Source organism: Macaca fascicularis, chromosome 6 (assembly GCF_037993035.2).
Source record: "Macaca fascicularis isolate 582-1 chromosome 6, T2T-MFA8v1.1".
NCBI classification, from domain to species: Eukaryota; Metazoa; Chordata; class Mammalia; order Primates; family Cercopithecidae; genus Macaca; species Macaca fascicularis.
This window is the reverse complement of record NC_088380.1, coordinates 75022718-75045957: the sequence shown is the minus strand read 5'-3', so window position 1 is coordinate 75045957 and position 23240 is coordinate 75022718. Positions and strand designations below refer to the sequence as shown.

The 23240-nt window shown below is 43.4% G+C and overlaps 3 protein-coding genes across 31 annotated transcripts in view; 2 read left to right on the top strand and 1 right to left on the bottom strand.

The window, feature by feature from the left end:
* Positions 1 to 1196, bottom strand: part of RAD17 (RAD17 checkpoint clamp loader component) — a 47674-nt gene extending 46478 nt beyond the window's left edge. For 9 of the 28 annotated variants that reach the window (XM_073993577.1, XM_073993587.1, XM_005557075.4 and 6 more), the window contains exons 1-2: positions 1116 to 1196; positions 706 to 748 (exon numbers count right to left, since the gene is read on the bottom strand). The gene's annotated coding sequence lies outside the window, so the exon portion shown is untranslated. Of the gene's footprint in view, positions 1 to 705 lie in introns of all 28 variants that reach the window. The other 19 variants (XM_073993584.1, XM_045393821.2, XM_005557079.4 and 16 more) reach the window with 11 other exon arrangements.
* On the top strand, positions 960 to 23003 carry AK6 (adenylate kinase 6). Of its 2 annotated transcripts, none has more exons than XM_045393832.2 (5): positions 960 to 1344; positions 5082 to 5174; positions 19175 to 19233; positions 19336 to 19481; positions 22474 to 23003. In XM_045393832.2, the coding sequence occupies exons 1-5, from the start codon at positions 1320 to 1322 to the stop codon at positions 22664 to 22666; spliced, it is 516 nt and encodes a 171-aa protein (XP_045249767.1). In that variant the 5' UTR covers positions 960 to 1319; the 3' UTR covers positions 22667 to 23003. The 2 variants fall into 2 exon arrangements, with proteins under 2 accessions (XP_045249767.1, XP_045249766.1); XM_045393831.2 differs by lacking the exon at positions 960 to 1344 and adding an exon at positions 1482 to 1538.
* Positions 1450 to 7238, top strand: TAF9 (TATA-box binding protein associated factor 9). The gene is given in 3 exon segments (NM_001286228.1): positions 1450 to 1538; positions 5082 to 5174; positions 6217 to 7238. A coding segment is annotated over 1 exon segment (795 nt). The 5' UTR covers positions 1450 to 1538; positions 5082 to 5174; positions 6217 to 6233; the 3' UTR covers positions 7029 to 7238.
* Positions 23004 to 23240: the final 237 nt, after the last annotated feature.

Sequence of the window (23240 nt, the reverse complement as noted above, 5' to 3'; positions counted from 1 at the left end):
CTGTAAAATTTTTGTTTTCATTTGAACACGTTATTAGAACATTTCTTGGTAACACTGTGGTTTTCAACCGTGTTTTCAAATGCTTAAACGTTTATGCAAAACTAGTGAATTCAACAATTTTAAGTTAGCCAGAAAAAAATTTTAAGGCCTACAAACTTATACACCGGAAAGTATACCGGACTATTTTACAGTTTGGAGGCACACATAGCCTATAAGCACCCCGACACACTAGAAAACACATTGTTCAGCCCTCCGCCCCAAATCGTTCGGGATTAGAGACTGTGACGTTTCAACAGATACACAAGTGGGAAAAAACCACCTATTTGAGTAAATATAGTTTGCAGCTCAAAATAAAAGATGCAGACCAGGGGCCGGGCGCGGTGGCTCACGCCTGTAATCCCAGCACTGTGGGAGGCCACGGCGGGAGGATCACCTGAGGTCAGGAGTTCGAGACCAGCCCGGCCAAAACATGGTGAAACCCCATCTCTACTAAAAATGCAAAAATTAGCCGGGCGTGGTGGTGGGCGCCTGTAATCCCAGCCCTTCCGGAGGCTAAGGCAGGAGAATCACTTGAACCCGGGAGGCGGAGGTTGCACTCCAGCCTGGGCGACAAGAGTGAGACTCCGCACCCCCCCGCCAAAAGAAAAGAAGACTACTGTCACGGTCAGGGCTCTATTCACCCTTGAAAACAAGATTGACAATTACCTCCTTTAAAAAGCAAGTAACTGTCCCTGAAGATGCCAGGTTCCTGAAATGAGATGTCAGAGGCAGACCTTCAAGACTATTCCTAGCCGACCCACCACCACCCCACACAGTGAACAGGGTATACCAAGCTCAAATATTCGTTCAACGTAATCCTATAATCAGTGGGGTGCCGGGTTGAGCTCGCAAATCCCCGCTGCAGGACAGGGCTTTGCACCCTCAATCTTCTCATCCCCAGATGGGATGGGCGGGTCGGGAGGAGGAGCGACGCGAGCCCAGGAAAGCTCGAAGGCAGAGATAGACTCGCGTCTCTAAGACATACACGTAATATAGCCGCAACCGCGGCGGCCTTACTTTCCCGGAGTTGCATCCCCTTTTGGGCAAAGAGCTGAGGCGACCGGGGTCTAACCTACGTGAAAGGGCAGCCACCTGGCCCTACCCGGGCTCAACGCCGAGCCTCTCGGAGGTACGGCCTCCCGGGGACCTTCCAGACTGGTCGGCGCATCAGCGACGCAAGCGAAGGGCGGGGACCTCCGAAGGAGTGTGTTACTTAGACATCCAGCGCACTGCCTGACCCGAAGTACCGACCCGAGTTACGCCCACCCTCCAACTTTGCGATGGAAATGTGTCATCGAAAGCCAGGTAACCAGTGGGCCGCGGCTGGGTCGCAGGGACAGGCTAGGGGCGCCGCGGTGGGCCTCGAGGCCCTTGGGGCCGTGGGCTTTTGCTGTCGCCCACCCCTTCCGGCTCCTCCCCGTAGAGCAAAGGGCACGTGAGCTAGGCGCCCGGAGCCGTCGCCGCGGGGACCATGTTGCTTCCGAACATCCTGCTCACCGGTCAGGGCGCGCGGCCGGGAGGGGATGGGCGGGGGCAGGTGAGGGGCGCGGAGTGTTCTGGGCATCGGGCGCCCAGGTAGGAGTTTCTCAGTGCCGTCTTCGGAGGCCTGCAGAGGGCCACGAGGCGGTTGTCAGCGTCCCGGGAGCCGACCCTCACGGGCGTTGCGGCAGGCGGGGGAGGGGACGCGGAACGTTATTTCCGTTGGCCCGAGGCTCCCGGGGGAGGTGAAGAGAGGTCGGCAGATCCAGCTCTTCTGCTTAGCAACCCGCTTAGTCTTTCGGAATCTGGTATTTCGTTTGTAAAATGGATTGTTAATTCTTTGGCAGGGTAGGCTTTGAAATTTTCAGGGAAATAAGGCCATATCTGCTTCCCAGTAGTGCCATTAATGGTGGATTCCTCACTCCTTAGGCCTCCGTGGGCCGTATTTTATTTTTTCCTTTGCTTCTGATAAACGCCTCAGATTAGATTTCGGTAAATGAGTTCAGATGTTTGTGGCGTGACGAAATTACTGTATGCTTTTGTTGAGTTACATCAGAGGCTCCCCCCGCCCCTTAAAAAGAAGGCATCTAGTGAGCATTTCGGGTCGTTTCTCGCGTAGGAGTGGGTCTTTGAAGCCATACTCAGGGTGCGTGTTATCAGTAAAGGGAACTAAAATGCTGCAAAACGACTTCAACGAATATTTTTGCTAGCCGTTCAGTCCTGAAAGCGTTTATTAAATTGTAGGCCATTCGTGGAAAAATCTAATGCATGTAGATTTTATTGTAGCGTACAGAAAAATTAAGACTCTGTGGAAACAGTACAGTTACATCATTCACCCAAACGTAAGATTGTTGGCAGCGCACAAGACATGTCTGTTTCTGAGAGATGCAGATTAACCACCCCACAAATAATGTTTAGCATTTTAGATTCCTTAAGCAGAAGATTTTACATCTTTTTGTATGGATCAAACATAGTGCCCTGGTTATTAAGTCATTGTCAAAACATTTTATTGAAAATGTTTTGACAATAAAAGTGAGCATTTTATTGAAAACATGTTGAGTCCAGACTTCAGACTTGGTGTATTATAGTGGACTTGGGGTGGCTGTTATTCTCCTAGATAAGGGAACTGGATTATCCCTGTTATCTGTATGCTCAAGTTTAATTTCAGGGATGTTAAACCTGAATAGCTGAAAATTATGAATTTGATGATCTTGAAATGTAATTATAATAGGTATCATAAGAGGAAGGTAAAGAACAATGTATATAGTATTGTCATTTATGTACAAGGGAATATATATTGTATTTATTACAAAGAGTATGTACATACATACATGTACATTTATATGCAAACATAAATAGGGTTTTTTTGGGAATATATACCTGTATAGGAAACTGGTTTACAGTGGTTATCTCTAGGGAAGGGTGCAAGGGGTCAGTAGAGGTAATACGGTGTCTTTCAGACTGCTTAATTTTTTTTTTTTTTTTTTTTTTTTTTTTGAGACGGAGTCTCGCTCTGTCGCCCAGGCTGGAGTGCAGTGGCCGGATCTCAGCTCACTGCAAGCTCCGCCTCCCGGGTTCGGGCCATTCTCCTGTCTCAGCCTCCCGAGTAGCTGGGACTACAGGCGCCCGCCACCTCGCCCGGCTAGTTTTTTGTATTTTTTAGTAGAGACGGGGTTTCACCGTGTTAGCCAGGATGGTCTCGATCTCCTGACCTCGTGATCCGCCCGTCTCGGCCTCCCAAAGTGCTGGGATTACAGGCTTGAGCCACCGCGCCCGGCCAAGACTGCTTAAATTTTAACATGAACAGTTTTTGTTTTTGTTTTTGTTTGAGACAGTCTCATGTTGGCCAGGCTGGTGTCGAACTCCTGAGCTTAAGTGATCCTCCCACCTTGTCCTCCCAAATTGTTGGGATTACACGCGTGAGCCACCACACCTGGCCAATGAACAGTTTTTAAATCTTTTTAAATTAAAGCAAATAGGCCAAGCAAACGAGCCTGTAAATTAAAGCTCATGCCCGTAAATCCCAGCACTTTGGGAAGTGGAGGTGGGGGGATGGCTTGAGCTCAGGGGTTTGAGCTTAGCTTAGGCAATATAGCCAAATCCCGTCTCTACAAAAATTAACCAGGGCATGTTGGTGCATACCTGTGGTCCTAGCTACTGGACAGGCTGAGATAGGATTTGAGCCCAGGAGGTGGAGGCTCCAGTGAGCCAAGTTCCACTGCACTCTGGCCTGGGTAACAAAGAGATATCTTGACTTTAAAAGAAGAAAAAGGTTGCCGGGCGCGGTGGCTCAAGCCTGTAATCCCAGCACTTTGGGAGGCCGAGGCGGGCGGATCACGAGGTCAGGAGATCGAGGCCATCCTGGCTAACACGGTGAAACCCCGTCTCTACTAAAAAATACAAAAAACTAGCCGGGCGAGGTGGCGGCGCCTGTAGTCCCAGCTACTCGGGAGGCTGAGGCAGGAGAATGGCGTAAACCCGGGAGGCGGAGCTTGCAGTGAGCTGAGATCCGGCCACCGCACTCCAGCCTGGGCGACAGAGCCAGACTCCGTCTCAAAAAATAAAATAAAAATAAATAAAAAGAAGAAAAAGGTAAATAAAGTATTGTAATTGATTCGAGGTGGCTAATTTTTTTTTTTTTTTTTTTGGAGACGGAGTCTCTGTCACCACGCTGGAGTGCTGTGGCGCGTCCTCGGCTCACTGCATCCTCCAACCACCCGGTTCAAGGGATTCTCCTGCCTCAGCCTCCTGAGTAGCTGGGATTACTGGCATGTGCCACCACGCCTGGCTAATTTTTGTATTTTCATAGAGATGGAGTTTCACTATGTCGGCCAGGATGGTCTCGATCTCCTGACCTCATGATCTTCCCGCCTCGGCCTCCCAAAGTGCAGTGATTACAGGCATGAGCCACTGCGCCCAGCACGAGGTGGCTAATTTTATTCTGAGTAGTTCCATGGTAGCAGCAGGCAGTTTGAATTGGCGTCAGAATTTGCTGAGCCCCACCCCTGGAGAATCAATACACTGGGTAATATTCTGACATTCAATTAGCTTTGGAAAATTTTTATTAGATCGAAGTACATGCTGATTTACATATGGCCAGGCATGGTGGCTCACGCCTGTAATCCCAGCACTTTAGGAGGCCTAGGCGGGCAGATGACATGAGGTTAGGAGTTTGAGACCAGCCTGGCCAATATGGTGAAACCCTGTCTCTACTAAAAATACAAAAATTAGCTGGGCATGGTGGTGGGCACCTGTAATTCCAGCTACTCAGGAGACTGAGGCAGGAGACTCGCTTGATCCTGGGAGGTGGAGATTGCAGTGAGCCAAGATCGCACCACTGCACTCCAGCCTGGGTGACAAGAGCGAAATTCCGTCTCAAAAAAAAAATTTTTTTTACATGTTATTGCTAATTAGGAAATTTTTCATTTCAGTCATCAAGATCTTTAAGGGCAGAGGCCAGGTGAGACTCTGCCTCAGAAATAAAAAAAGGAAGGGCACAAGGTGGGCTGCAGTGTGATAAGTAGTATTTCACAAACAGTATTTTTCTGTGGCTTGTCTTACAGGTACACCAGGGGTTGGAAAAACTACACTAGGCAAAGAACTTGCGTCAAAATCGGGACTGAAATACATTAATGTTGGTGATTTAGCTCGAGAAGGTAAGGGACACTTTGGTGTTAGATTTGTTTTGTTTTGTTTTGTTTTAAGTCTGATAGTGGAGTGTTAGTGCTGGGTATTGTCAGAAGGTACAAAAAACAGATTGCCATTAAAGAATATATACTCTTGCCTGTAATCCCAGCACTTTGGGAGGCCGAGACGGGCGGATCACGAGGTCAGGAGATCGAGACCATCCTGGCTAACACAATGAAACCCCGTCTCTACTAAAAATACAAAAAAATTAGCCGGGCGAGGTGGCGGGCGCCTGTAGTCCCAGCTACTCGGGAGGCTGAGGCAGGAGAATGGCATAAACCCGGGAGGCGGAGCTTGCAGTGAGCCGAGATGGCGCCACTGCACTCCAGCCTGGGCGACAGAGCGAGACTCCGTCTCAAAAAAAAAAAAAAAAAAAAAAGAATATATACTCTTTTAGGGAATCCACAGAAATATTAAGTGTCTAATGCTATGTCCTGGTTATTTTGAGCATTTTCCCTTCCTCCTTGAAAATGGCTAGCAATTCTTGTGAATAGTTGGGAAGGCTCCTATGAAGAGACTGGATTTCGGAGAGGTAGAATGTGAATAAGGAGAATGTTTTCAAGTTGAGCAAACAAAGGTTTGGTACTGCTGAACATATATATGAGCACAGTGAGTGTATTGGTCTCACTGGAAAGAGATTGTTTTGAGCTCAGGTGTAGGACATGACTATGCTGTGGTATCTTAGTGTGAGGTTTGCATGCAACTGCATATATTCTAAGATGATAGATGTTTTTATTTATTTTACCCTGTTTTCCCCTAATCTTTTATCACTCCCTTATTTGTGTCTTCATCTTTTTATAGTTGACAATGATTTGTACATGGTAGGAACTCAATAAATTAAAGAGATTTTAAGTATGCCTCATTAAAATTAAGAAAACATATGGTTTAAATTTAAAAAATTTTTTTACAGTTTAACATAGATTAAAAAAATTTTTAAGTTCCTGACAGTTGCTACTAAAGTAACTATTTCAGATTGATCTAATGTACATATTTTTTTCAAATGATCTAAAGTCTGATCATCGGATATCATGGAGTCTGGCAAGATGGCTTCTCCCAAGAGCATGCCGAAAGATGCACAGATGATGGCACAAATCCTGAAGGATATGGGGATTACAGAATATGAGCCAAGAGTTATAAATCAGATGTTGGAGTTTGCCTTCCGATATGTGACCACAATTCTAGATGATGCAAAAATTTATTCAAGCCATGCTAAGAAAGCTACCGTTGATGCAGATGATGTGCGATTGGCAATCCAGTGCCGCGCTGACCAGTCTTTTACCTCTCCTCCCCCAAGAGATTTTTTATTAGATATCGCAAGGCAAAGAAATCAAACCCCTTTGCCACTGATCAAGCCATATTCAGGTCCTAGGTTGCCACCTGATAGATACTGCTTAACAGCTCCAAACTATAGGCTGAAATCTTTACAGAAAAAGGCATCAACTTCTGCGGGAAGAATAACAGTCCCGCGGTTAAGTGTTGGTTCAGTTACTAGCAGACCAAGTACTCCCACACTAGGCACACCAACCCCACAGACCATGTCTGTTTCAACTAAAGTAGGGACTCCCATGTCCCTCACAGGTCAAAGGTTTACAGTACAGATGCCTACTTCGCAGTCTCCAGCTGTAAAAGCTTCAATTCCTGCAACCTCAGCAGTTCAGAATGTTCTGATTAATCCATCATTAATTGGGTCCAAAAACATTCTTATTACCACTAATATGGTGTCATCACAAAATGCTGCCAATGAATCATCAAATGCATTGAAAAGAAAACGTGAAGATGATGATGATGACGATGATGATGACGATGACTATGATAATTTGTAATCTAGCTTTGCTGCATGTAACATGTATACTTGGTCTTGAATTCATTGTACTGATATTAAACATGCATGCTGGATGTTTTCAAGTTGTGTTTTAGAAAACTTTAATAATAATTAATGAGTAAATACAGTTACCATACTTTTCAATTGAAATGAAGGTTTTTCATCAGCCTTAAAAGTGTAAGAGAAATAAAGTTGTCATTCATTACTTTGATTGTTGGTGCTTTGGCAGTTATGTTTTTAAAAGCAATTTTCTCCCTGTTGTCACCAAGGGGAGTAACAGTTGACAGTTGCAGCAACTTGCAGTACTGTAGTCTATTGTTGACCACTAGAATGTCACCTCAAGTGTCTTCAGATATATAGATCACAGTATGATCTCTGGTGTACGTCACTCTTGTGATCTGTTCTCTCAGTTGCTGAAGTATAACCGTGACTCCTCTTTGGAGAGACTAGTTGGTCAGGATTTTTATTCATAGTGAATTCTTAACCTGCTTTGATTATCTTCCTCAATTGTCCAACTTCCTAGGTCCCATTTTTCTGTCCCTTTGGTTATATTAAGGACCCTTAGTGTCTCCCAGTATGTCTCCACTTTTAAAAAAAAAATTTATCAGTGTCTCTTTTTGCAGGTTAATTTTGAGCATCTTTGTTTTTCATATTCCTGATACTATAAGCCAGTATCATGTTCATTTTTGATCCAGGGCTGATGATTAGGTTATAGTTTATATTTTTTTAATTTTTAAAATTTTTTTGTCCAAAAGAACATCAATTTATCAAGGTTATAGTTTCTGAAACCTAGATCTTTATTTGCTATCATACAAATACTCATTTTCCATTTCATTTTATTTCCTGAAACAGAATCTCATTCTGTTGCCCAGGCTGGAGTGCAGTGGCACAATCTCAGCTCACTGCAACCTCCATGTCCCAGGTTCCAGCGATCTTCACACCTCAGCTTCCCAGTAATTCCAGTAGCTGGAATTACAGGTATGCACCACCACACCTGGCTCATTTTTATATTTTTAGTAGAGATGAGCGTTTGCCATGTTGTCCAGGCTGGTCTTGAACTCCAGGCCTCAAGTGATCTGCCCACCTCGGCCTCCCAAAGTACTAGGATTACAGGTGTGAGCTACCGCACCTGGCCTTCCTTTCTTTCTTTTTTTTGAGACAGAGTCTCACTCTGTTGCCCAGGCTGGAGTGCAGTGGTGCAATCTCAGCTCACTGCAAGCTCCACCTCCCGGGTTCATGCCATTCTCCCGCCTCAGCCTCCCTAGTAGCTGGGACTACAGGTGCCTACTACCACGCCCAGCTAAGTTGTATTTTTAGTAGAGATGGGATTTCACCGCGTTAGTCAGGATGGTCTCAATCTCCTGACCTCGTGATCCACCCGCCTTGGCCTCCCAAAGTGCTGGGATTAAATAGGTATGAGCCACTGTGCCCAGCCCAGCCTTTACGTTTTATATCTATGAAATCTGGTTTTGTTCCTCATTGTTGAACACCACTATTTTGACAAGTGATTTCTGAGTCACATAATAGTCAATTTCATTCATGCATTCTAATGTTACTTTCACTTAATTTAACACTTCTAAGCTAATTAGAGCATTAATAGCATTGAGAGCAATGGTTACACTAGACCAAGGAAAATCCAGTATAAGGCACTTGTCTTCCTCTTCTTTAGGTCCTCTCCTACCAGTACTCACACCATTTCATTTGGTTAAGACAGAGTCTTGCTCTGTTGCCCAGGCTGGAGTGTGGTGGCCTGATCATAGCTCATTGCATCCTTGAACTCCTGGGCTCAAGTGATCATCCTGCCTCAGCCTCCCTTGTAGCTGGGACTACAGGCACACACCATCTTTCCTGGCTAATTTAAAATTTTATTTGCAGAGGGCTGGGCGCGGTGGCTCACGCCTGTAATCCCAGCACTTTGGGAGGCCGAGACGGGCGGATCACAAGGTCAGGAGATCGAGACCATCCTGGCGAACCCGGTGAAACCCCGTCTCTACTAAAAAATACAAAAAACTAGCCGGGTGAGGTGGCAGGCGCCTGTAGTCCCAGCTACTCGGGAGGCTGAGGCAGGAGAATGGCGTAAACCCGGGAGGTGGAGCTTGCAGTGAGCTGAGATCTGGCCACTGCACTCCAGCCTGGGTGACAGAGCGAGACCCCGTCTCAAAAAATAAAAAAATAAAAATAAAATTTTATTTGCAGAGACAGGATCTGGCGTTGTTCCCCAGGCTGGTTTATTCCTTGGCTCAAGTTGTCCTTCTGCCTTAGCCTCCCAAAGTGCTGAGATTACAGACAAGAGCCTCTGTACCTCGAGTACTCAACACCATTTTAGTCAGTTGTGTATAGTCCCAACCATTCTCTTTGTTATTAGGGAGATTATTTCATGAAATGGGATCTAAGTCTTAAAGGAAAAGTGTGGGTTTTTTTTCCCGCCTATAATGCCAGATAAAAGATTTCTGGTCTGACTTGACATGGGGTTTGATGGAGGTACTTTGTGGGGTTTTTTTGTTTGTTTGTTTGAGACAGGGTCTTGCTCTGTGGCCCAGGCTGGAGTGCAATGGCACAATTTCCCTTCACTGCAACCTCAGCCTCTGGGGCTCAAGTGATCCTCCCACTTCAGCTTCCCCAGTAGCTGGGACTACAGACACAAGGCCTCACTGTGTTGCCCAGACTGGTCTCTAATTCCCAGGCTCAAGTGATCCTCCCACTGTCGCCTCCCAAAAGTGCTGGGATTACCCACGTTAGCCATCGCGCCTGGCCTGATGAGGTACTTTGTAAAGTTTGACATCCCAGATTTTTTAACCCAAATCTTGTTTGAATATATCTGGAAATATTCTGAGGCAGCCAACCTCATTTTTGTTTCAAGTGGTGATATATTTTAAGGGAAACCAGGCAATCATCTATAATGCAGTGATTCTCAACTAGGTAATTTTTGCCCTTTGTGGGTATAGCAGTGTGTGAAGACGTTTTGGGTTGTCACATGGAGGGGGAGGTGATGGCCAGGTTTACTACTAGCATCTAGTGATCAGTGACCAAGGATTCTACTAAAGATCCTATAGTTCACAGGACAGTTCCCTGTCTCCCCTAATAACAATTACCAGATTCAAAATGGCATTAGTAACAAGGTTGAGAAACCTTGCTGTAAAGAAATGAGGCTTATTCTGATGCTCACTAAAGTCAGAAAAAAAGAAACAAGGCTTTAAGAAAACCCTAGTTTTAAACATATTTCTGAAAGTTTAGTATCATCCTAGTGATCATGTGGAATTGCAGTAGTAATTGAGAGAGGTCATCTTTACTCCCAAAACCAAGGCAAAAAAAAAAAATTAGGTGGGGAAGTAAGTTTAAGAAAACTGGCCGGGCATGGTGGCTCATGCCTGTAAATTCCAGCACTTTGGCCTAGCACGGTGGCTCATGCCTGTAATCCCAGCACTTTGGGAGGCCGAGGCGGGTGGATCACCTAAAGGTCAGGAGTTCAAGACCAGCCTGTCCAACATGGTAAAACCCCATCTCAACTAAAAATACAAAAAATTAGCCAGGTATGGTGGTGGGCCCCTGTAATCCCAGCTACTTGGGAGGCTGAGACAAGAGAATCACTTGAACCTGTGAGGCAGAGGCTGCAGTGACCTGAGATCACACCACTGCACTCCAGCCTAAGCAAGACGGAGCGAGACTCCGTCTCAAAAAAAAAAAAAAAATCAGCTCAGCGTTGCTGAGGGCGCCTGTAATCCCAGCTACTCGGGAGGCTGAGGCAGGAGAATCACTTGAATCTGGGAGGCAGAGGTTGCAGTGAGCCGAGATCACATCACTGTACTCCAGCCTGGGTGACAGATTCCGTCTCAAAAAAAAAAAAAAAAAAAAGAGAAAACTATTAGGAGTCTTACTGTGGGCCGGGCGCAGTGGCTCAAGCCTATAATCCCAGCACTTTGAGAGGCCGAGGTGGGCAGATCACGAGGTCAGGAGGTTGAGACCATCCTGGCTAACATGGTGAAACCCTGTCTCTACTAAAAACACAAAAAATTAGCTGGGTGTGGTGGCGGGCGCCTGTAGTCCCAGCTGCTTGGGAGACAGAGCTTGCAGTGAGCTGAGATCACACCACTGCACTCCAGCCTGGATGACAGAGCAAGACTCCATCTCAAAAACAAAAACAAAAACCATGAGTCTTACTGTGGTATGACTATAAGAATGCTTCTCTTATCCCTATTCTCCTAGTCTCAAGACTCCTCATTTGACATCCTTTCCTATATGCAATCATTTTTTATACTCTTACTAGCATCCTTAATTTTCCTGGCAGCAGTTTTTCAGTCTTCAGCCTCTTCCTAACTGCAGGATACCCATAGGTCTAGACAAAGTAGTATATTGACATTGGATCCATTTCCAGTAGAAACTGTAAAGCATAGCTTGGCTTTGAACACTTAGGATCTTGATATATCTTTAACCTAGGGGTTGGCAAGCTACTGTTGTTTTTGTATGACTTCTGAGCTAAAGACTAGCTTGCAAAGTGTGAGGTATTTATGATCTGGCCCTTTACAGGAAAAAAAAAAAGATGCTGATCCCTGTTCTATCCTTTTCTGAATCCCATTTTTCTCTCCCCTTATCAACTCCCGCTGGAAGCCTTGGAAACTAACTCCTCTATTGGCCTCTCTGACACTGCTCTCTCCCCATCTTTGCCTCTGATCCTTCCCCTTCCACTCATTTCCCCCGTGATTTCATTGCAGTCATATTGTGATTCTGCCCCTCCCACTAGTAATCTCACTCATTCAGGACTATTCACTCCCCTTGTGCTGATGACTTAAATTTACAATTAAAACAGCCCAATTTCTAGACACCTATTAGACATAACCATGTGGATAGTTCCCAGATGTTTACACCTCTAAAGTAATATGTTTAAAGCACATGCTCTGACATCATCCTTGACTGTACTTGCCCACTCTGATTTCTACCTCCCAAGCATATAAATACACATTCACTCTCTCACAAAGATCCACTTGGCCTTTAAATCTTGATGGTTTCTCCAACACATCCCTGCAGTACCCCTATTTCATCAAGACCACTGGTGCTTTGCCTAGAATCCTACCTAGAATCTCTTATTTGACCTCTTCAGTAACTCTTTCCTCCCTCTTCTACACTATCATTTTCTCAAAAGCAGGGAAGGAGAATGACATGATTTGAATTTTTTACTCACATAGTCCATCCTCCTTAAGGAAATATAGCAGACTCTTTATAAAATGGCCACAGTTTACCTGCAGCCATTCCCCTGTGTCCCCTTCAGTGTAGCCATTATACCCTGTTGTTCTCAAACACTAGGAATTTTCCACCTCGAGTATTTATGCATGCTGTTCTCTTTATCTGTAGGTTTCCTTATCTTCCTTGCAACTCCTTAGCGGCCCAACTCCAATGTCATATCTTTAGCTTTCTAACTTCACTATGCAGAATTAATTGCCCTTTTCTTTTTGCATAAAAAAACAGGTATTTTATTTTATTTTTGAGACGGAGTCTCGCTCTGTCGCCCAGGCTGGAGTACAGTGGCGAGATCTCAGCTCACTGCAAGCTCCGCCTCCTGGGTTCATGCCATTCTCCTGCCTCAGCCGCCTGAGTAGCTGGGACTACAGGCGCCCGCCACCACACCCGGCTATTTTTTGTATTTTTAGTAGAGACGGGGTTTCACCGTGTTAGCCAGGATGGTCTCGATCTCCTGACCTCGTGATCCGCCTGCCTCGGCCTCCCAAAGTGCTGGGATTACAGGCGTGAGCCACCGCGCCCAGCCAAAAACAGGTATTTTAAAGGCACCCAATCACTTTAAACCAGTTAATGTCTTGTTTTAATTGCTTTAGCGTTACCAGCTTCTTGTTGAGTTGAGGTAAATGTGGTGAATATGTTTCAAAAAGAAGAAATACGAAAATAAAAATTTTAAGTATTGGCAGCAGTATCAAAATAACTAGCATCCCAATATGATTAAAGAACAGCTTTCACTTGAGTGCATATAAGTTCTAGGATGGCAGTTAAACATAATGTCATGATTTTACAGTTTGACAAACAGCAGCAGCTGGGAAGGTTTTTTAAGGTAAGAATGAGCTTTAAAAAAATTTTTGGTGGGGCCTGGTGCAGTGGCTCACGCCTGTAAACCCAGCACTTTGGGAGGCTGAGGCAGGCGAATCACCTGAGGTCAGGAGTTCAAAACCAGCCTGGCCAACATGGTGAAACCCCATCACTAAACATACAAAAATTAGCCAGGCTTGGTGGCGAGCGCCTGTAATCCCAGCTACTTGGGAGGCTGAGGCGGGAGAATCGCTTGAACCCAGGAGATGGAGGTTGCAGTGAACCAGGATCATGCCATTGCACTCCAGCCTGGGTGACGAGTAAAACTCTGTCTCAAAATAAAAAAAATAAAAATAAATTTAAAAAAAGGTTTTTTTTGAGACAGGGAATCAATGTCACCCTAACTGGAATACAGTGGTGCAATCGTGGCCCACTCCAACCTCAAGCAGTCCTCCCACCTCAACCTCCAGAGTAGCTGAGACTATAGGCTGGCACCACCATGCTGGGCTAATTTTTTTTCTTTTGGTAGAGGTCAGGTGTTGCTGTGTTATCCAGGGTGATCTCGAATTCCTAGGCTCAAGCGATCCTCCCACCTTGACCTCTGAAAGTGCTGGGATTATAAGCGCAAACCGCCATGCTAAGCTTTTTAACTCTGGTCCCACAGTTGATTTTTTTTAGAAAGTAATATATCTGTACCTAGAATTTTAACCGCAAAACTTTCTTTAGAAAATTGATTTAATTTTCTAATTTCTCAGTCATTTAAGCAAATCAACCTTTTTGATCTTTGCTTCAGATCCTATGTATAGGCAAGTATAAATTTGGCTTCCAATTGAAATTTTCTAAAGTAGCATAAAATTTATTCTTTTTTTGAAATTTGAAATGAAGTTTAGGATCCGTTCATTTCTCTGGTACAGGCTACAATCATCACTTACCTAAAAATCTGTGGTAGACTTGATAAGAAGTCCCTGCTTCTGGATTTGGTTCCTTCCAACTCATTCTGCATTAAAAAAAAAAAAAATGATTTTTTTGAATTTGGAATTCATCATGTCATTTAATGCTGAAAATCCTTTAATGATTTTCCTTGGCCTTGGGATAAAGTCTAAACTCCTTCATGCAGCCTTCAAGGCCCTTTTTGATCTGGCCTCAGCTTACCTGACCCCTTACCACTTATTTTCTCATTGTTCTGACTTTCCCTCACTTGAAAGGGCCTGCTCCTTCCTAGTCTCTACCTTTGAATATCTTGTTTTCTCTATTTAGAAGAGTCTTCCCTAGTGTTTTTTTTTTTTTTTTAATGTATCTACTGCAAGTCTATGCTTAGAGGTCGCTTCCTCCAGGAAGCCTCCCTTAATATCCCAAGTTTATGTTAGGTGCCCATCCTTATTGCTCCCATATCACCATGAACCGTAACATTAAAATATTATATTTCCAGGTGCCTTGTCTGTCCTCTCCCATTTTATTTTAAACTCTTTGAGGGAAGGATTATTTGTCTACTTGCTCACTTTATAAATTATGTGCTCATTATCCCTTAGGTCACTGGTATATGGTGTTTGATAAATGTTTTTTGGAATGAGTGTTTAAAAGTTTGGATTACAGCCAGGCACGGTGGCTCATGCCTGCAGTCCCAGCACTTTAGAAGGCCAAGGCGGGCAGATTGCTTCGATTCAGCCTGAGCAACATGGTGAGGCCGTTTCTCTACAAAAAGTACAAAAATTAGCCAGACATGGTGGGACACACCTGTAGTCCCAAATACTGGGGGGAACTGAGACAGGAGGATCACCTGAACCCAGGAGGCTGAGGCTGCAGTGAGCTGAAATCGTGCCACTGCACTCCAGCTTGGGTGACAAAGTGAAACCCTGTCTCAAAAATAAAAAAGTAAAAGTTTAGATTACACTATTTTATTAAAATACATTAACATGGCTGGGCGCAGTAGCTCACGCCTGTAATCCCAACACTTTGGGAGGCTGAGGCGGGCGGATCATTTGAGGTCAGGAGTTTGAACCCAGCCTGGTCACAATGGTGAAACTCCATCTCTATTTTAAAAATTGGCTGGGCGTGGTGGCTCTCGCCTGTAATCCCAGCACTTTGGGAGGCTGAGGCAGGCGGATCACAAGGTCAGGAGATCGAGACCATCCTGGCTGACACGGTGAAACCCCGTCTCTACTAAAAATACAAATAATTAGCCAGGCATGGTGGTGGGCACCTGTAGTCCCAACTACTAGGGAGACTGAGGCAGGAGAATGGCGTGAACCCGGGAGGCGAAGCTTGCAGTGAGCCCAGATGGCACCACTGCACTCCAGCCTGGGCAACAGAGCGAGACTCGGTCTCAAAAAAAAAAAAAAAAAAAAAAAAAAGCCAAGCATGATGGCACGCACCTGTAATTCCAGCTACTTGGGAGGCTGAGGCTGAGGCAGGAGAATCACTTGAGCCCAGGAGGCAGAGGTTGCAGTGAGCCAAGATTGCACCACTACACTCCAGCCTGGGCGACAGAGCGAGACTGTCTCAAAAATGAATGAATGAATGAATAATATATTAACATGATTTAAGAAATTCTGCACTTCACCATTAGTATAAAGACTTTAATCCTGTCTGGGCATGGTGGCTCACACCTGTAATCTCAGCACTTTGGGAGGCCGAGGCAGAAGGATTACTTGAGCCCAGGAGTTCAAGACCAGCTTGGGCAACGTAGTACCTCGTCTCTATAAAAAATATAAAAATTCACCTCTACAAAGAACGGAACAATTAGCCAAGTGTGGCGGCACACGCCTGTAGTCCCAACTACAAGGGAGGCTGAGATGGGAGGATCACTTGAGCCCAGGAGGTCGAGGCTGCAGTGAGCCGTGATTGTGCCACTGCACTCCAGCCTGGGCCACAGACTGAGACCCTGTCCGTATACAAATAAAGACTTGACTTTGGGAGGCCGAGGCAGGCAGATCACAAGGTCAGGAGATTGAGACCATCCTGGCTAACACGGTGGAACCCCGTCTCTACTAAAAATATAAAAAAATAGCCGGGTGCGGTTGCGGGCACCTGTAGTCCCAGCTACTAGGGAGGCTGAGGCAGGAGAACTGCGTGAACCCGGGAGGCGGAGCTTGCAGTGAGCGGAGATCGCGCCACCGCACTCTATCCTGGGCGGCAGAGCGAGACTCCGTCTAAATAAATAAATAAATAAATAAATAAAATAAAGACTTTAATCCTGAAAGTTAACACATCTATTTTAGACAGCATATATTGGTTCAAGTCTTTTTTTTTTTTTTTTTCCTGAGACAGAGTCTTGCTTTGTCACCCAGGCTGGAGTGCAGTGGCATGATTTCGGCTCACTGCAACCTCCGCCTCCCGGGTTCAAGCAATCTGCCTCAGCCTCCCAAATAGCTGGGATTACAGGCGCCCGCCACCACGCCTGGCTAACTTTTGTATTTTTAGTAGAGACGGGGTTTCACCATGTTGGCCAGGCTGGTCTCAACTCTTGACCTTGGGTGATCCACCCGCCTCAGCCTCACAAAGTGCTGGAATTACAGGCATGAGCCACCGCGCCCGGCCAGAGCCATCTTTTAAAAGGCAAAGATTTAAAATATAAAGGAACCTCCATGTTTATCTATTCAAGATTACCACATAGTACAGAATCAGCTATAGGTATTCTTAGATTTTGTGGTACTGTTTAAAAAAATACAATATTGTAAAAATAGTATATGGAAAAATACTCCAAATCTTTTTTCTTCTAATCTTTATCCCTAGTAAAGACAACTTTGAATTCTGCTTTTTATGTTTTACACTTGTATATGTGAGCATTTATGTTGCTGTCTAGTCTATACTACATGGTTTTTAAAACTATATTAACTATAATACTATAATACATATTTAATTTTAATTACATAATTATTACAAAATTAATTACATAATTTATAAAGTTGGTAAATCAAGATTTAACTATTTTCTTATTTGGCATTTTTTATTATTTTCTAATTTTATCCATTAGAAATTAAATGGTAGTGTAAATTTCTGAATGAATTGAACATATAACAGGCATAAATACAGACTCATTTTAATTTGCATCTCTTTAATAGCTAGGAAAGTTCAATATCTTTTCATGTGTGTTTACTGATTTTTTTCTACTTTTTCATCTTGTGTGAATTATTTTCTTGTTTATTGAGCAATTTATTGTTATTTTGGTTTTAAGGTCTTTTATATTATCTACATTTCAGTCCTTTGTTATTTCTCCCATTCTGTTACTTTTCTTAGAATTTTATTATTTCTCAAGGAGCAGAGAGTCAACATTTTAAATGACTGGATCAGTCTTTATTTCTTCTGCCACTCAACAAACTCAAATGGCCGGGCGCGGGTGGCTCAAGCCTGTAATCCCAGCACTTTGGGAGGCCGAGGCGGGCGGATCACGAGGTCAGGAAATCGAGACCATCCTGGCTAACACGGTGAAACCCCGTCTCTACTAAAAATACAAAAAATTAGCCGGGCGTGGTGGTGCACGCCTGTAATCCCAGCTACTCGGAGGCTGAGGCAGGAGAATGGCGTGAACCCGGGAGGCGGAGCTTGCAGTGAGCCAAGATCAGGCCACTGCACTCCAGCCTGGGTAACACAGCAAGACTCCGTCTCAAAAAAAAACAACAACAACAACAAACTCAAATGAATCATTCCTTTGTAGCTCCATCTGGAGTTTGTAGTATAAAGTAAGGATTTAGATTGTTTTCTAAAATGTTAACCAGTCCAGTTTTCTTCACACCAAGACAGTTTAATTGTTTAGGTTGATAGAGTTTCTGGTAGGTGAGCAATAGCCCAAGGAGGCAGAGGCCACACTAGGGTGCTAGAAAGGTGGTTTATGTGCCCAGAATCAGTCCACAGACCCTCCAGGCAAGACAAGGAGTTACAACTGCTTCTGTGCCCCCCAGTGACCATCAGACTACTCCTGTGTCCCTTCAGAATTTATGTTCACTTTAACCTCATTTCAACCTGTACCAAAATATTAAGGGGAAAGAGGTGGGAAGACTGCTATGTAACATGCTCTCAGAGATGGTGAGTGGATGATCTAAGCCTGCCTTAGATTAATACCTCCTAGGGGCCGGGGCTAAGGGTAAGATGGGGTGTGTCTTACCTCCTGAAAGAAAACTTATTTTGAAAGCCAGCTGTGATTTATTGGAAAGTTCTGTTAAATTTAAATTTGCCTCCCTTGTAACTTTGAACGTTATTTTTGTTTTGTCTTCTGAAATAAGACTATTTGACTTTTATGAGGAATGGCAGTTTGGGATGCTGGAAATCTAGAAGTAAAGATACTATTCAGAAGCATCTGGGTCCTGACCCTTCTCAGTCCCCATTGAGGATGTGAGCTCAGTGACAGAGGGTTCATTTCTGAAATCAAGAATCTGTTGCTGCTTTTTTCTTCCTTTTTTTTTTTTTTTTTCTCGAGACAGGGTCCCACTCTGTCGCCCAGCCTGGAGTACAGTGGTGTGATCTCAGCTCATTGTAACCTCCGCCTTAAGCAATCCTCCCACCTCAGCCTCCCAAGTAACTGGGACTACAGGTGTGCACCACCATGCCTGGCTAATTTTTTTTTTTTTTTTTTTTTTTTTGTAGAGACAGGGTCTCAACATGTTGCCCAGGCTGGCTTGAACTCCTGGGCTCAAGAGATCCTCCTACCTCATACTGCCAAAATGCTGGGATTACAAGCACGAAGCCACCACACCTGGTCTGTTACTGCTTTTGATACATTAATCTGCTTTTAAATGTATGTGAGTGTGTTTGTATCTGTTCAGGTATTTCCTCTTTCCACCAATCTGTAGTTCAACAAAAATAGTGTAGTCCTCTTCTAATAACCCCACAAATTCTGAAGTTGGCTATTCACTCTTTTTAGTTGGTTTCAGTTTTGATATTTAAAGCAGTTTCAGAGATATTGCTATCCAAGTTTCCCTCTAGACAAAATTCCAATTTATCAGTTAGTATGACTCCTTTGTATTTGGTGTCTATATGACATTTATTTTGTTAGTACACACCCTTGTATCTGAAAGAATAATTGATGATACATTTCCTTTCCTAAAGTCTAGAATTAATTGAAAATTACTTAAAGTTACTTAGAAAATATTATTTCAACAAGCAATTCTCAATCTCTTTTAGAGCAATTGTATGATGGCTATGATGAAGAGTATGATTGTCCCATTTTAGATGAAGACAGAGTAAGTATGACTTTTTCATAAAGTATGCATTTGTTGAATTTCATAGGAAAGTTGACTTCAGTTTTCTTAAGAAGCATTTTATTTTTTTAACTTTTCTTGCAGGTAGTTGATGAGTTAGATAACCAAATGAGAGAAGGTGGAGTTATTGTTGATTACCATGGTTGTGATTTCTTCCCTGAACGCTGGTTTCATATAGTTTTTGTGCTGAGAACAGATACCAATGTATTGTACGAAAGACTTGAAACAAGGTAAGAAAGGAGAAACATCAGATTCTTAAAGCATAATATTAACTTTTATTCAGATTCCTGAAATTGGCCAGTAGTACCATGATAAAGGGTTTTTGTTTTTTGGGTTTTTTTATTGTTGTTTTGAGACAGAGTCTTGCTCTGTCACCCACGCTGGAGGGCAGTGGTGTGATCTCGGCTCACTGCAACCTCCACCTCCCTGGTTCAAGCAATTCTTGTGCCTCAGCCTCCTGACTAACTGAGACCACAGGTACATGCCACTATGCCTGGCTAATTTTTATATTTTTTGTAGAGATGGAGTCTCGCCATGTTGCCCATGCTGGTCTCAAACTCCTGGGCTCAAGCAATCTGCCCACCTTGGCCTCCCAAAGTGCTGGGGTTACAGGAGTGAGTCATAGCACCCAGCTAATAAAGGGTTTTGTTTGAAAATATGACTGCTTTAAAATATGGGCAGTACTTTTTGAGTAAATTGATATCTCAACTGACAGTCTGATTGAGTAAAATGTACTGTGTAGAAATCCAATTTAGCCGGCCAGGCGCGGTGGCTCAGGCCTGTAATCCCAACACTTTGGGAGGCCAAGGTGGGCGGATCATGAGGTCAGGAGTTCAAGACCATCCTGGCTAACATGGTGAAATCCCATCTCTACTAAAAATACAAAACAAAATTAGCTGGGCATGGTGGTGGGTGCTACTCGGGAGGCTAAGCCAGGAGAATGGTGTGAAGTCAGCGGGCGGCGGCAGGGGGCGCAGAGCTTGCAGTGAGCTGAGATCGCGCTACAGCACTCCAGCCTGGGCGACAGAGCGAGACCCTATTTAGCCATGCCTTTTTTTTTTTTTTTTTTTTTGATGTAAACCTTTGCTAGGAAAACAGTCAAGCCCCTAACATATTCTTTGCTTACTGACTGAACACTACCCACTCAAATTATCCCTGCATCAGGAATAGGAAAGCTTATGAAAAACTAACAAAATAAACCAGCATCTCACAGTCTTTAACAGATACCCAAGTTAAACCCACAAATAGAGCATCAGATTTAATGCGGAAGAACCAGTAAAGAGAAACTTTCAGGAAAGTCTTTTTTCCCCAGTGTCTTTTGATCAAAGCTGTGGGAGTATGGGGATCCTAGAGAAATTAGAGGGCAATCTCAGAAAGGAAAGCTCCAGAATTTTGCTTAAGGTCGCGGTCAGAATTCGTGGTTTTCACTGATTATAGTCAACTCTGACTAACCACTCTTGTTTGGGATACTTGTAAATCCTTGCACGGACTAGTATGGCACCAAATATACACATAGAAAAAGTAAAATTGGGGCTAGACCTAAAACTTTTTTTTAGGCAGTGAAAAGCCATTAAAAGTTTTGGGCCAGAGAAGTAATAGGGACTATATGGTACATATGCTTTTTTTCAATCAAGACAATTTAAAATTTTGATTTAAAGATTACTGTTTTACATATATAGCCAAGTCATACCAAGTATGACTAAGGTATGAAAAAACTATGAGAGAGCTAGTTAGTATTTTTAACTATTGAAAAGGTTATAAAAAAGTAACAGCTTTAGGCTGGGCATGGTTGGGTGGTGAGGGGGAGGCAGGACGGCTCATACCTCACACCTGTAATCCCAGCAATTTGGGAGGCTGAGGCAAGGTGATTGCTTGAGCCTAGGAGTTTGAGACCAGCCTGGGCAACATAGCAAGATCCTGGTCTCTACAAAAAATAAAAATAAAAAATTTAGCCAAGAGTAGTGGCATGCACCTGTGGTCCCAGCTACTTTGGAGGCTGATGTGGGAGGAATGCTTGAGCCTGGGAGGTTGAGGCTGCTGTGAGCTGTGATTGCACCACTGCACTCCAGCCTGGTGCCAAAGCAAGACCCTGTCTCAAAAGCAACCTAAAAACAAAAATATCCTCTTTATTGAAATGTAATTTACATTCACCCATTTAAAGTAGATAATTCAGGTTTTTTTTTCCAGTTTTGTGGGTACATAGTAAGTGTATATATCAGTTGCTCATTTGTGTTTTTTTTAGCATATCAAAAAGTTGTACAGTCATTACCACAACCAATTTTAGAGACTCTTGGGGCCAGGCACGGTGGCTCATGCCTATAATTCCAGCACTTTGGGAGGCTGAGTTGGGCGGATTATGAGGTCAGGAGCTGGAGACCAGACTGACCAACATGGTGAAACCCTGTCTCTACTAAGAATACAAAAATTAGCTGGGCATGGTGGCGCGTTCCTGTAATCCCAGCTACTGAGGAGACTGAAGCAAGAGAATTGCTTGAACCCAGGAGGCAGAGGTTGCAGTGAGCCAAGATCACTCCAGTGCACTCCAGCCTGGGTGACAGAGCGAGATTCTGTCTCAAAAAAAAATAAAATTTTTGTCACCCCAAAAAGAAACCCCATACCCAGTAGTAGTCACTCCCCATTTACCCTCAGTTCCCCAGCCCTAGGCAACCAATAATCTACTTTCTATCTTTATGGATTTGTCTATACTAGACATTTCATATAAATGAAATCATACAGGATGTGGACTTTTATGCCTATCTCCTGTCAATTAGTTTGTTTTCAAGGTTCATTCGTATTGTAGCATATACCAGTACTTCATTTCTTTTTATTGCCAAATAATATTCCATTGTATGGATATATCATTTTTAAATACATTTATCAGGTTGTGGACATTTGGGTTGTTTCTACTTTTTGGCTGATATGAATTGAATATTTGGTTATGAGAGTTTTCCTAATTTACTAATTCACTGGGAATTTATTGAGTAGCTGACAAATTGTGGGCAGAAAAATTCAAACCTAAATGCTGGTCTCGTGATCTTTAGTTTAACTCTAGTGTCAAGAAACTGTCATATAAACAGGTACCAGTCATTCCTCTCTAGGTGAAGAGGCCATTTCTGTAATTTTTCACGTATTGAAAAGTGTCCAGTTTTCTGGTATGTTTCTAAAACTCCAGTTAATGCCATTTATTTTGCTTTTTGTTTGGTTAACCTCCCTGCCTTCTAGGGGTTATAATGAGAAGAAACTAACAGACAATATTCAGTGTGAGATTTTTCAAGTTCTTTATGAAGAAGCCACAGCATCCTACAAGGAAGAAATCGTGCATCAGCTGCCCAGTAATAAACCAGAAGAGCTAGAAAATAATGTAGATCAGATCTTGAAATGGATTGAGCAGTGGATCAAAGATCATAACTCTTGACTTATAAGGCTAGCTACTTTATAATCACTCTTGTTGATATCTCTGCTGACATCATAGAAATTGTTCAAGTATCAGTAACACTTGATTAAAATCATGTTGCAGGACCAGCAGGTGGATAGTGTATAGGTTTATGCCTGTGTTTCTTTTTCTCCATGAGAAAGCTAAACATCTGAAATATAATGAATATAGTATTATTAAGGATTGAGACAAAACCTGTGATTTTGATACTTAAATTGCTAAAGAATAAATAAATCTAACAAAATGGGTGGATATCTTTTAAGTTTATTACAGAAAAAAATGCAGATGATCTCTTCAAATAAAACTAAAGAAAAAGCAACAGAGTATTCCTTTTCTCTTTCTTTAAATTAGAAAAAAAGTTAAGTGTTGTACTCGATACAGAGTTCAAAAGGTACAAAAAAGCACGCTGAAAAGTTAGGTCTCCCTTCCCGACCACCCTATCCCCAGGCACCCCAGGTTCCTTCCTTTTAGGAAATAATGTTACTGGTTTCCCATGTCTTTTTAGAGGTTTTATGCCTACACAGTGTATATATATGTGTGTACATTTTTTAAAGAA

Bases quoted from the DNA above. Each gene is read 5' to 3' on its own strand.
- AK6 (XM_045393831.2), top strand. From the start codon at position 1,511: ATGTTGCTTCCGAACATCCTGCTCACCG. The intron at 5,175-19,174 runs GTAAGGGACACT...AATCTCTTTTAG, and splicing joins TGGTGATTTAGCTCGAGAAG to AGCAATTGTATGATGGCTAT. The intron at 19,482-22,473 runs GTAAGAAAGGAG...CCTGCCTTCTAG, and splicing joins TACGAAAGACTTGAAACAAG to GGGTTATAATGAGAAGAAAC.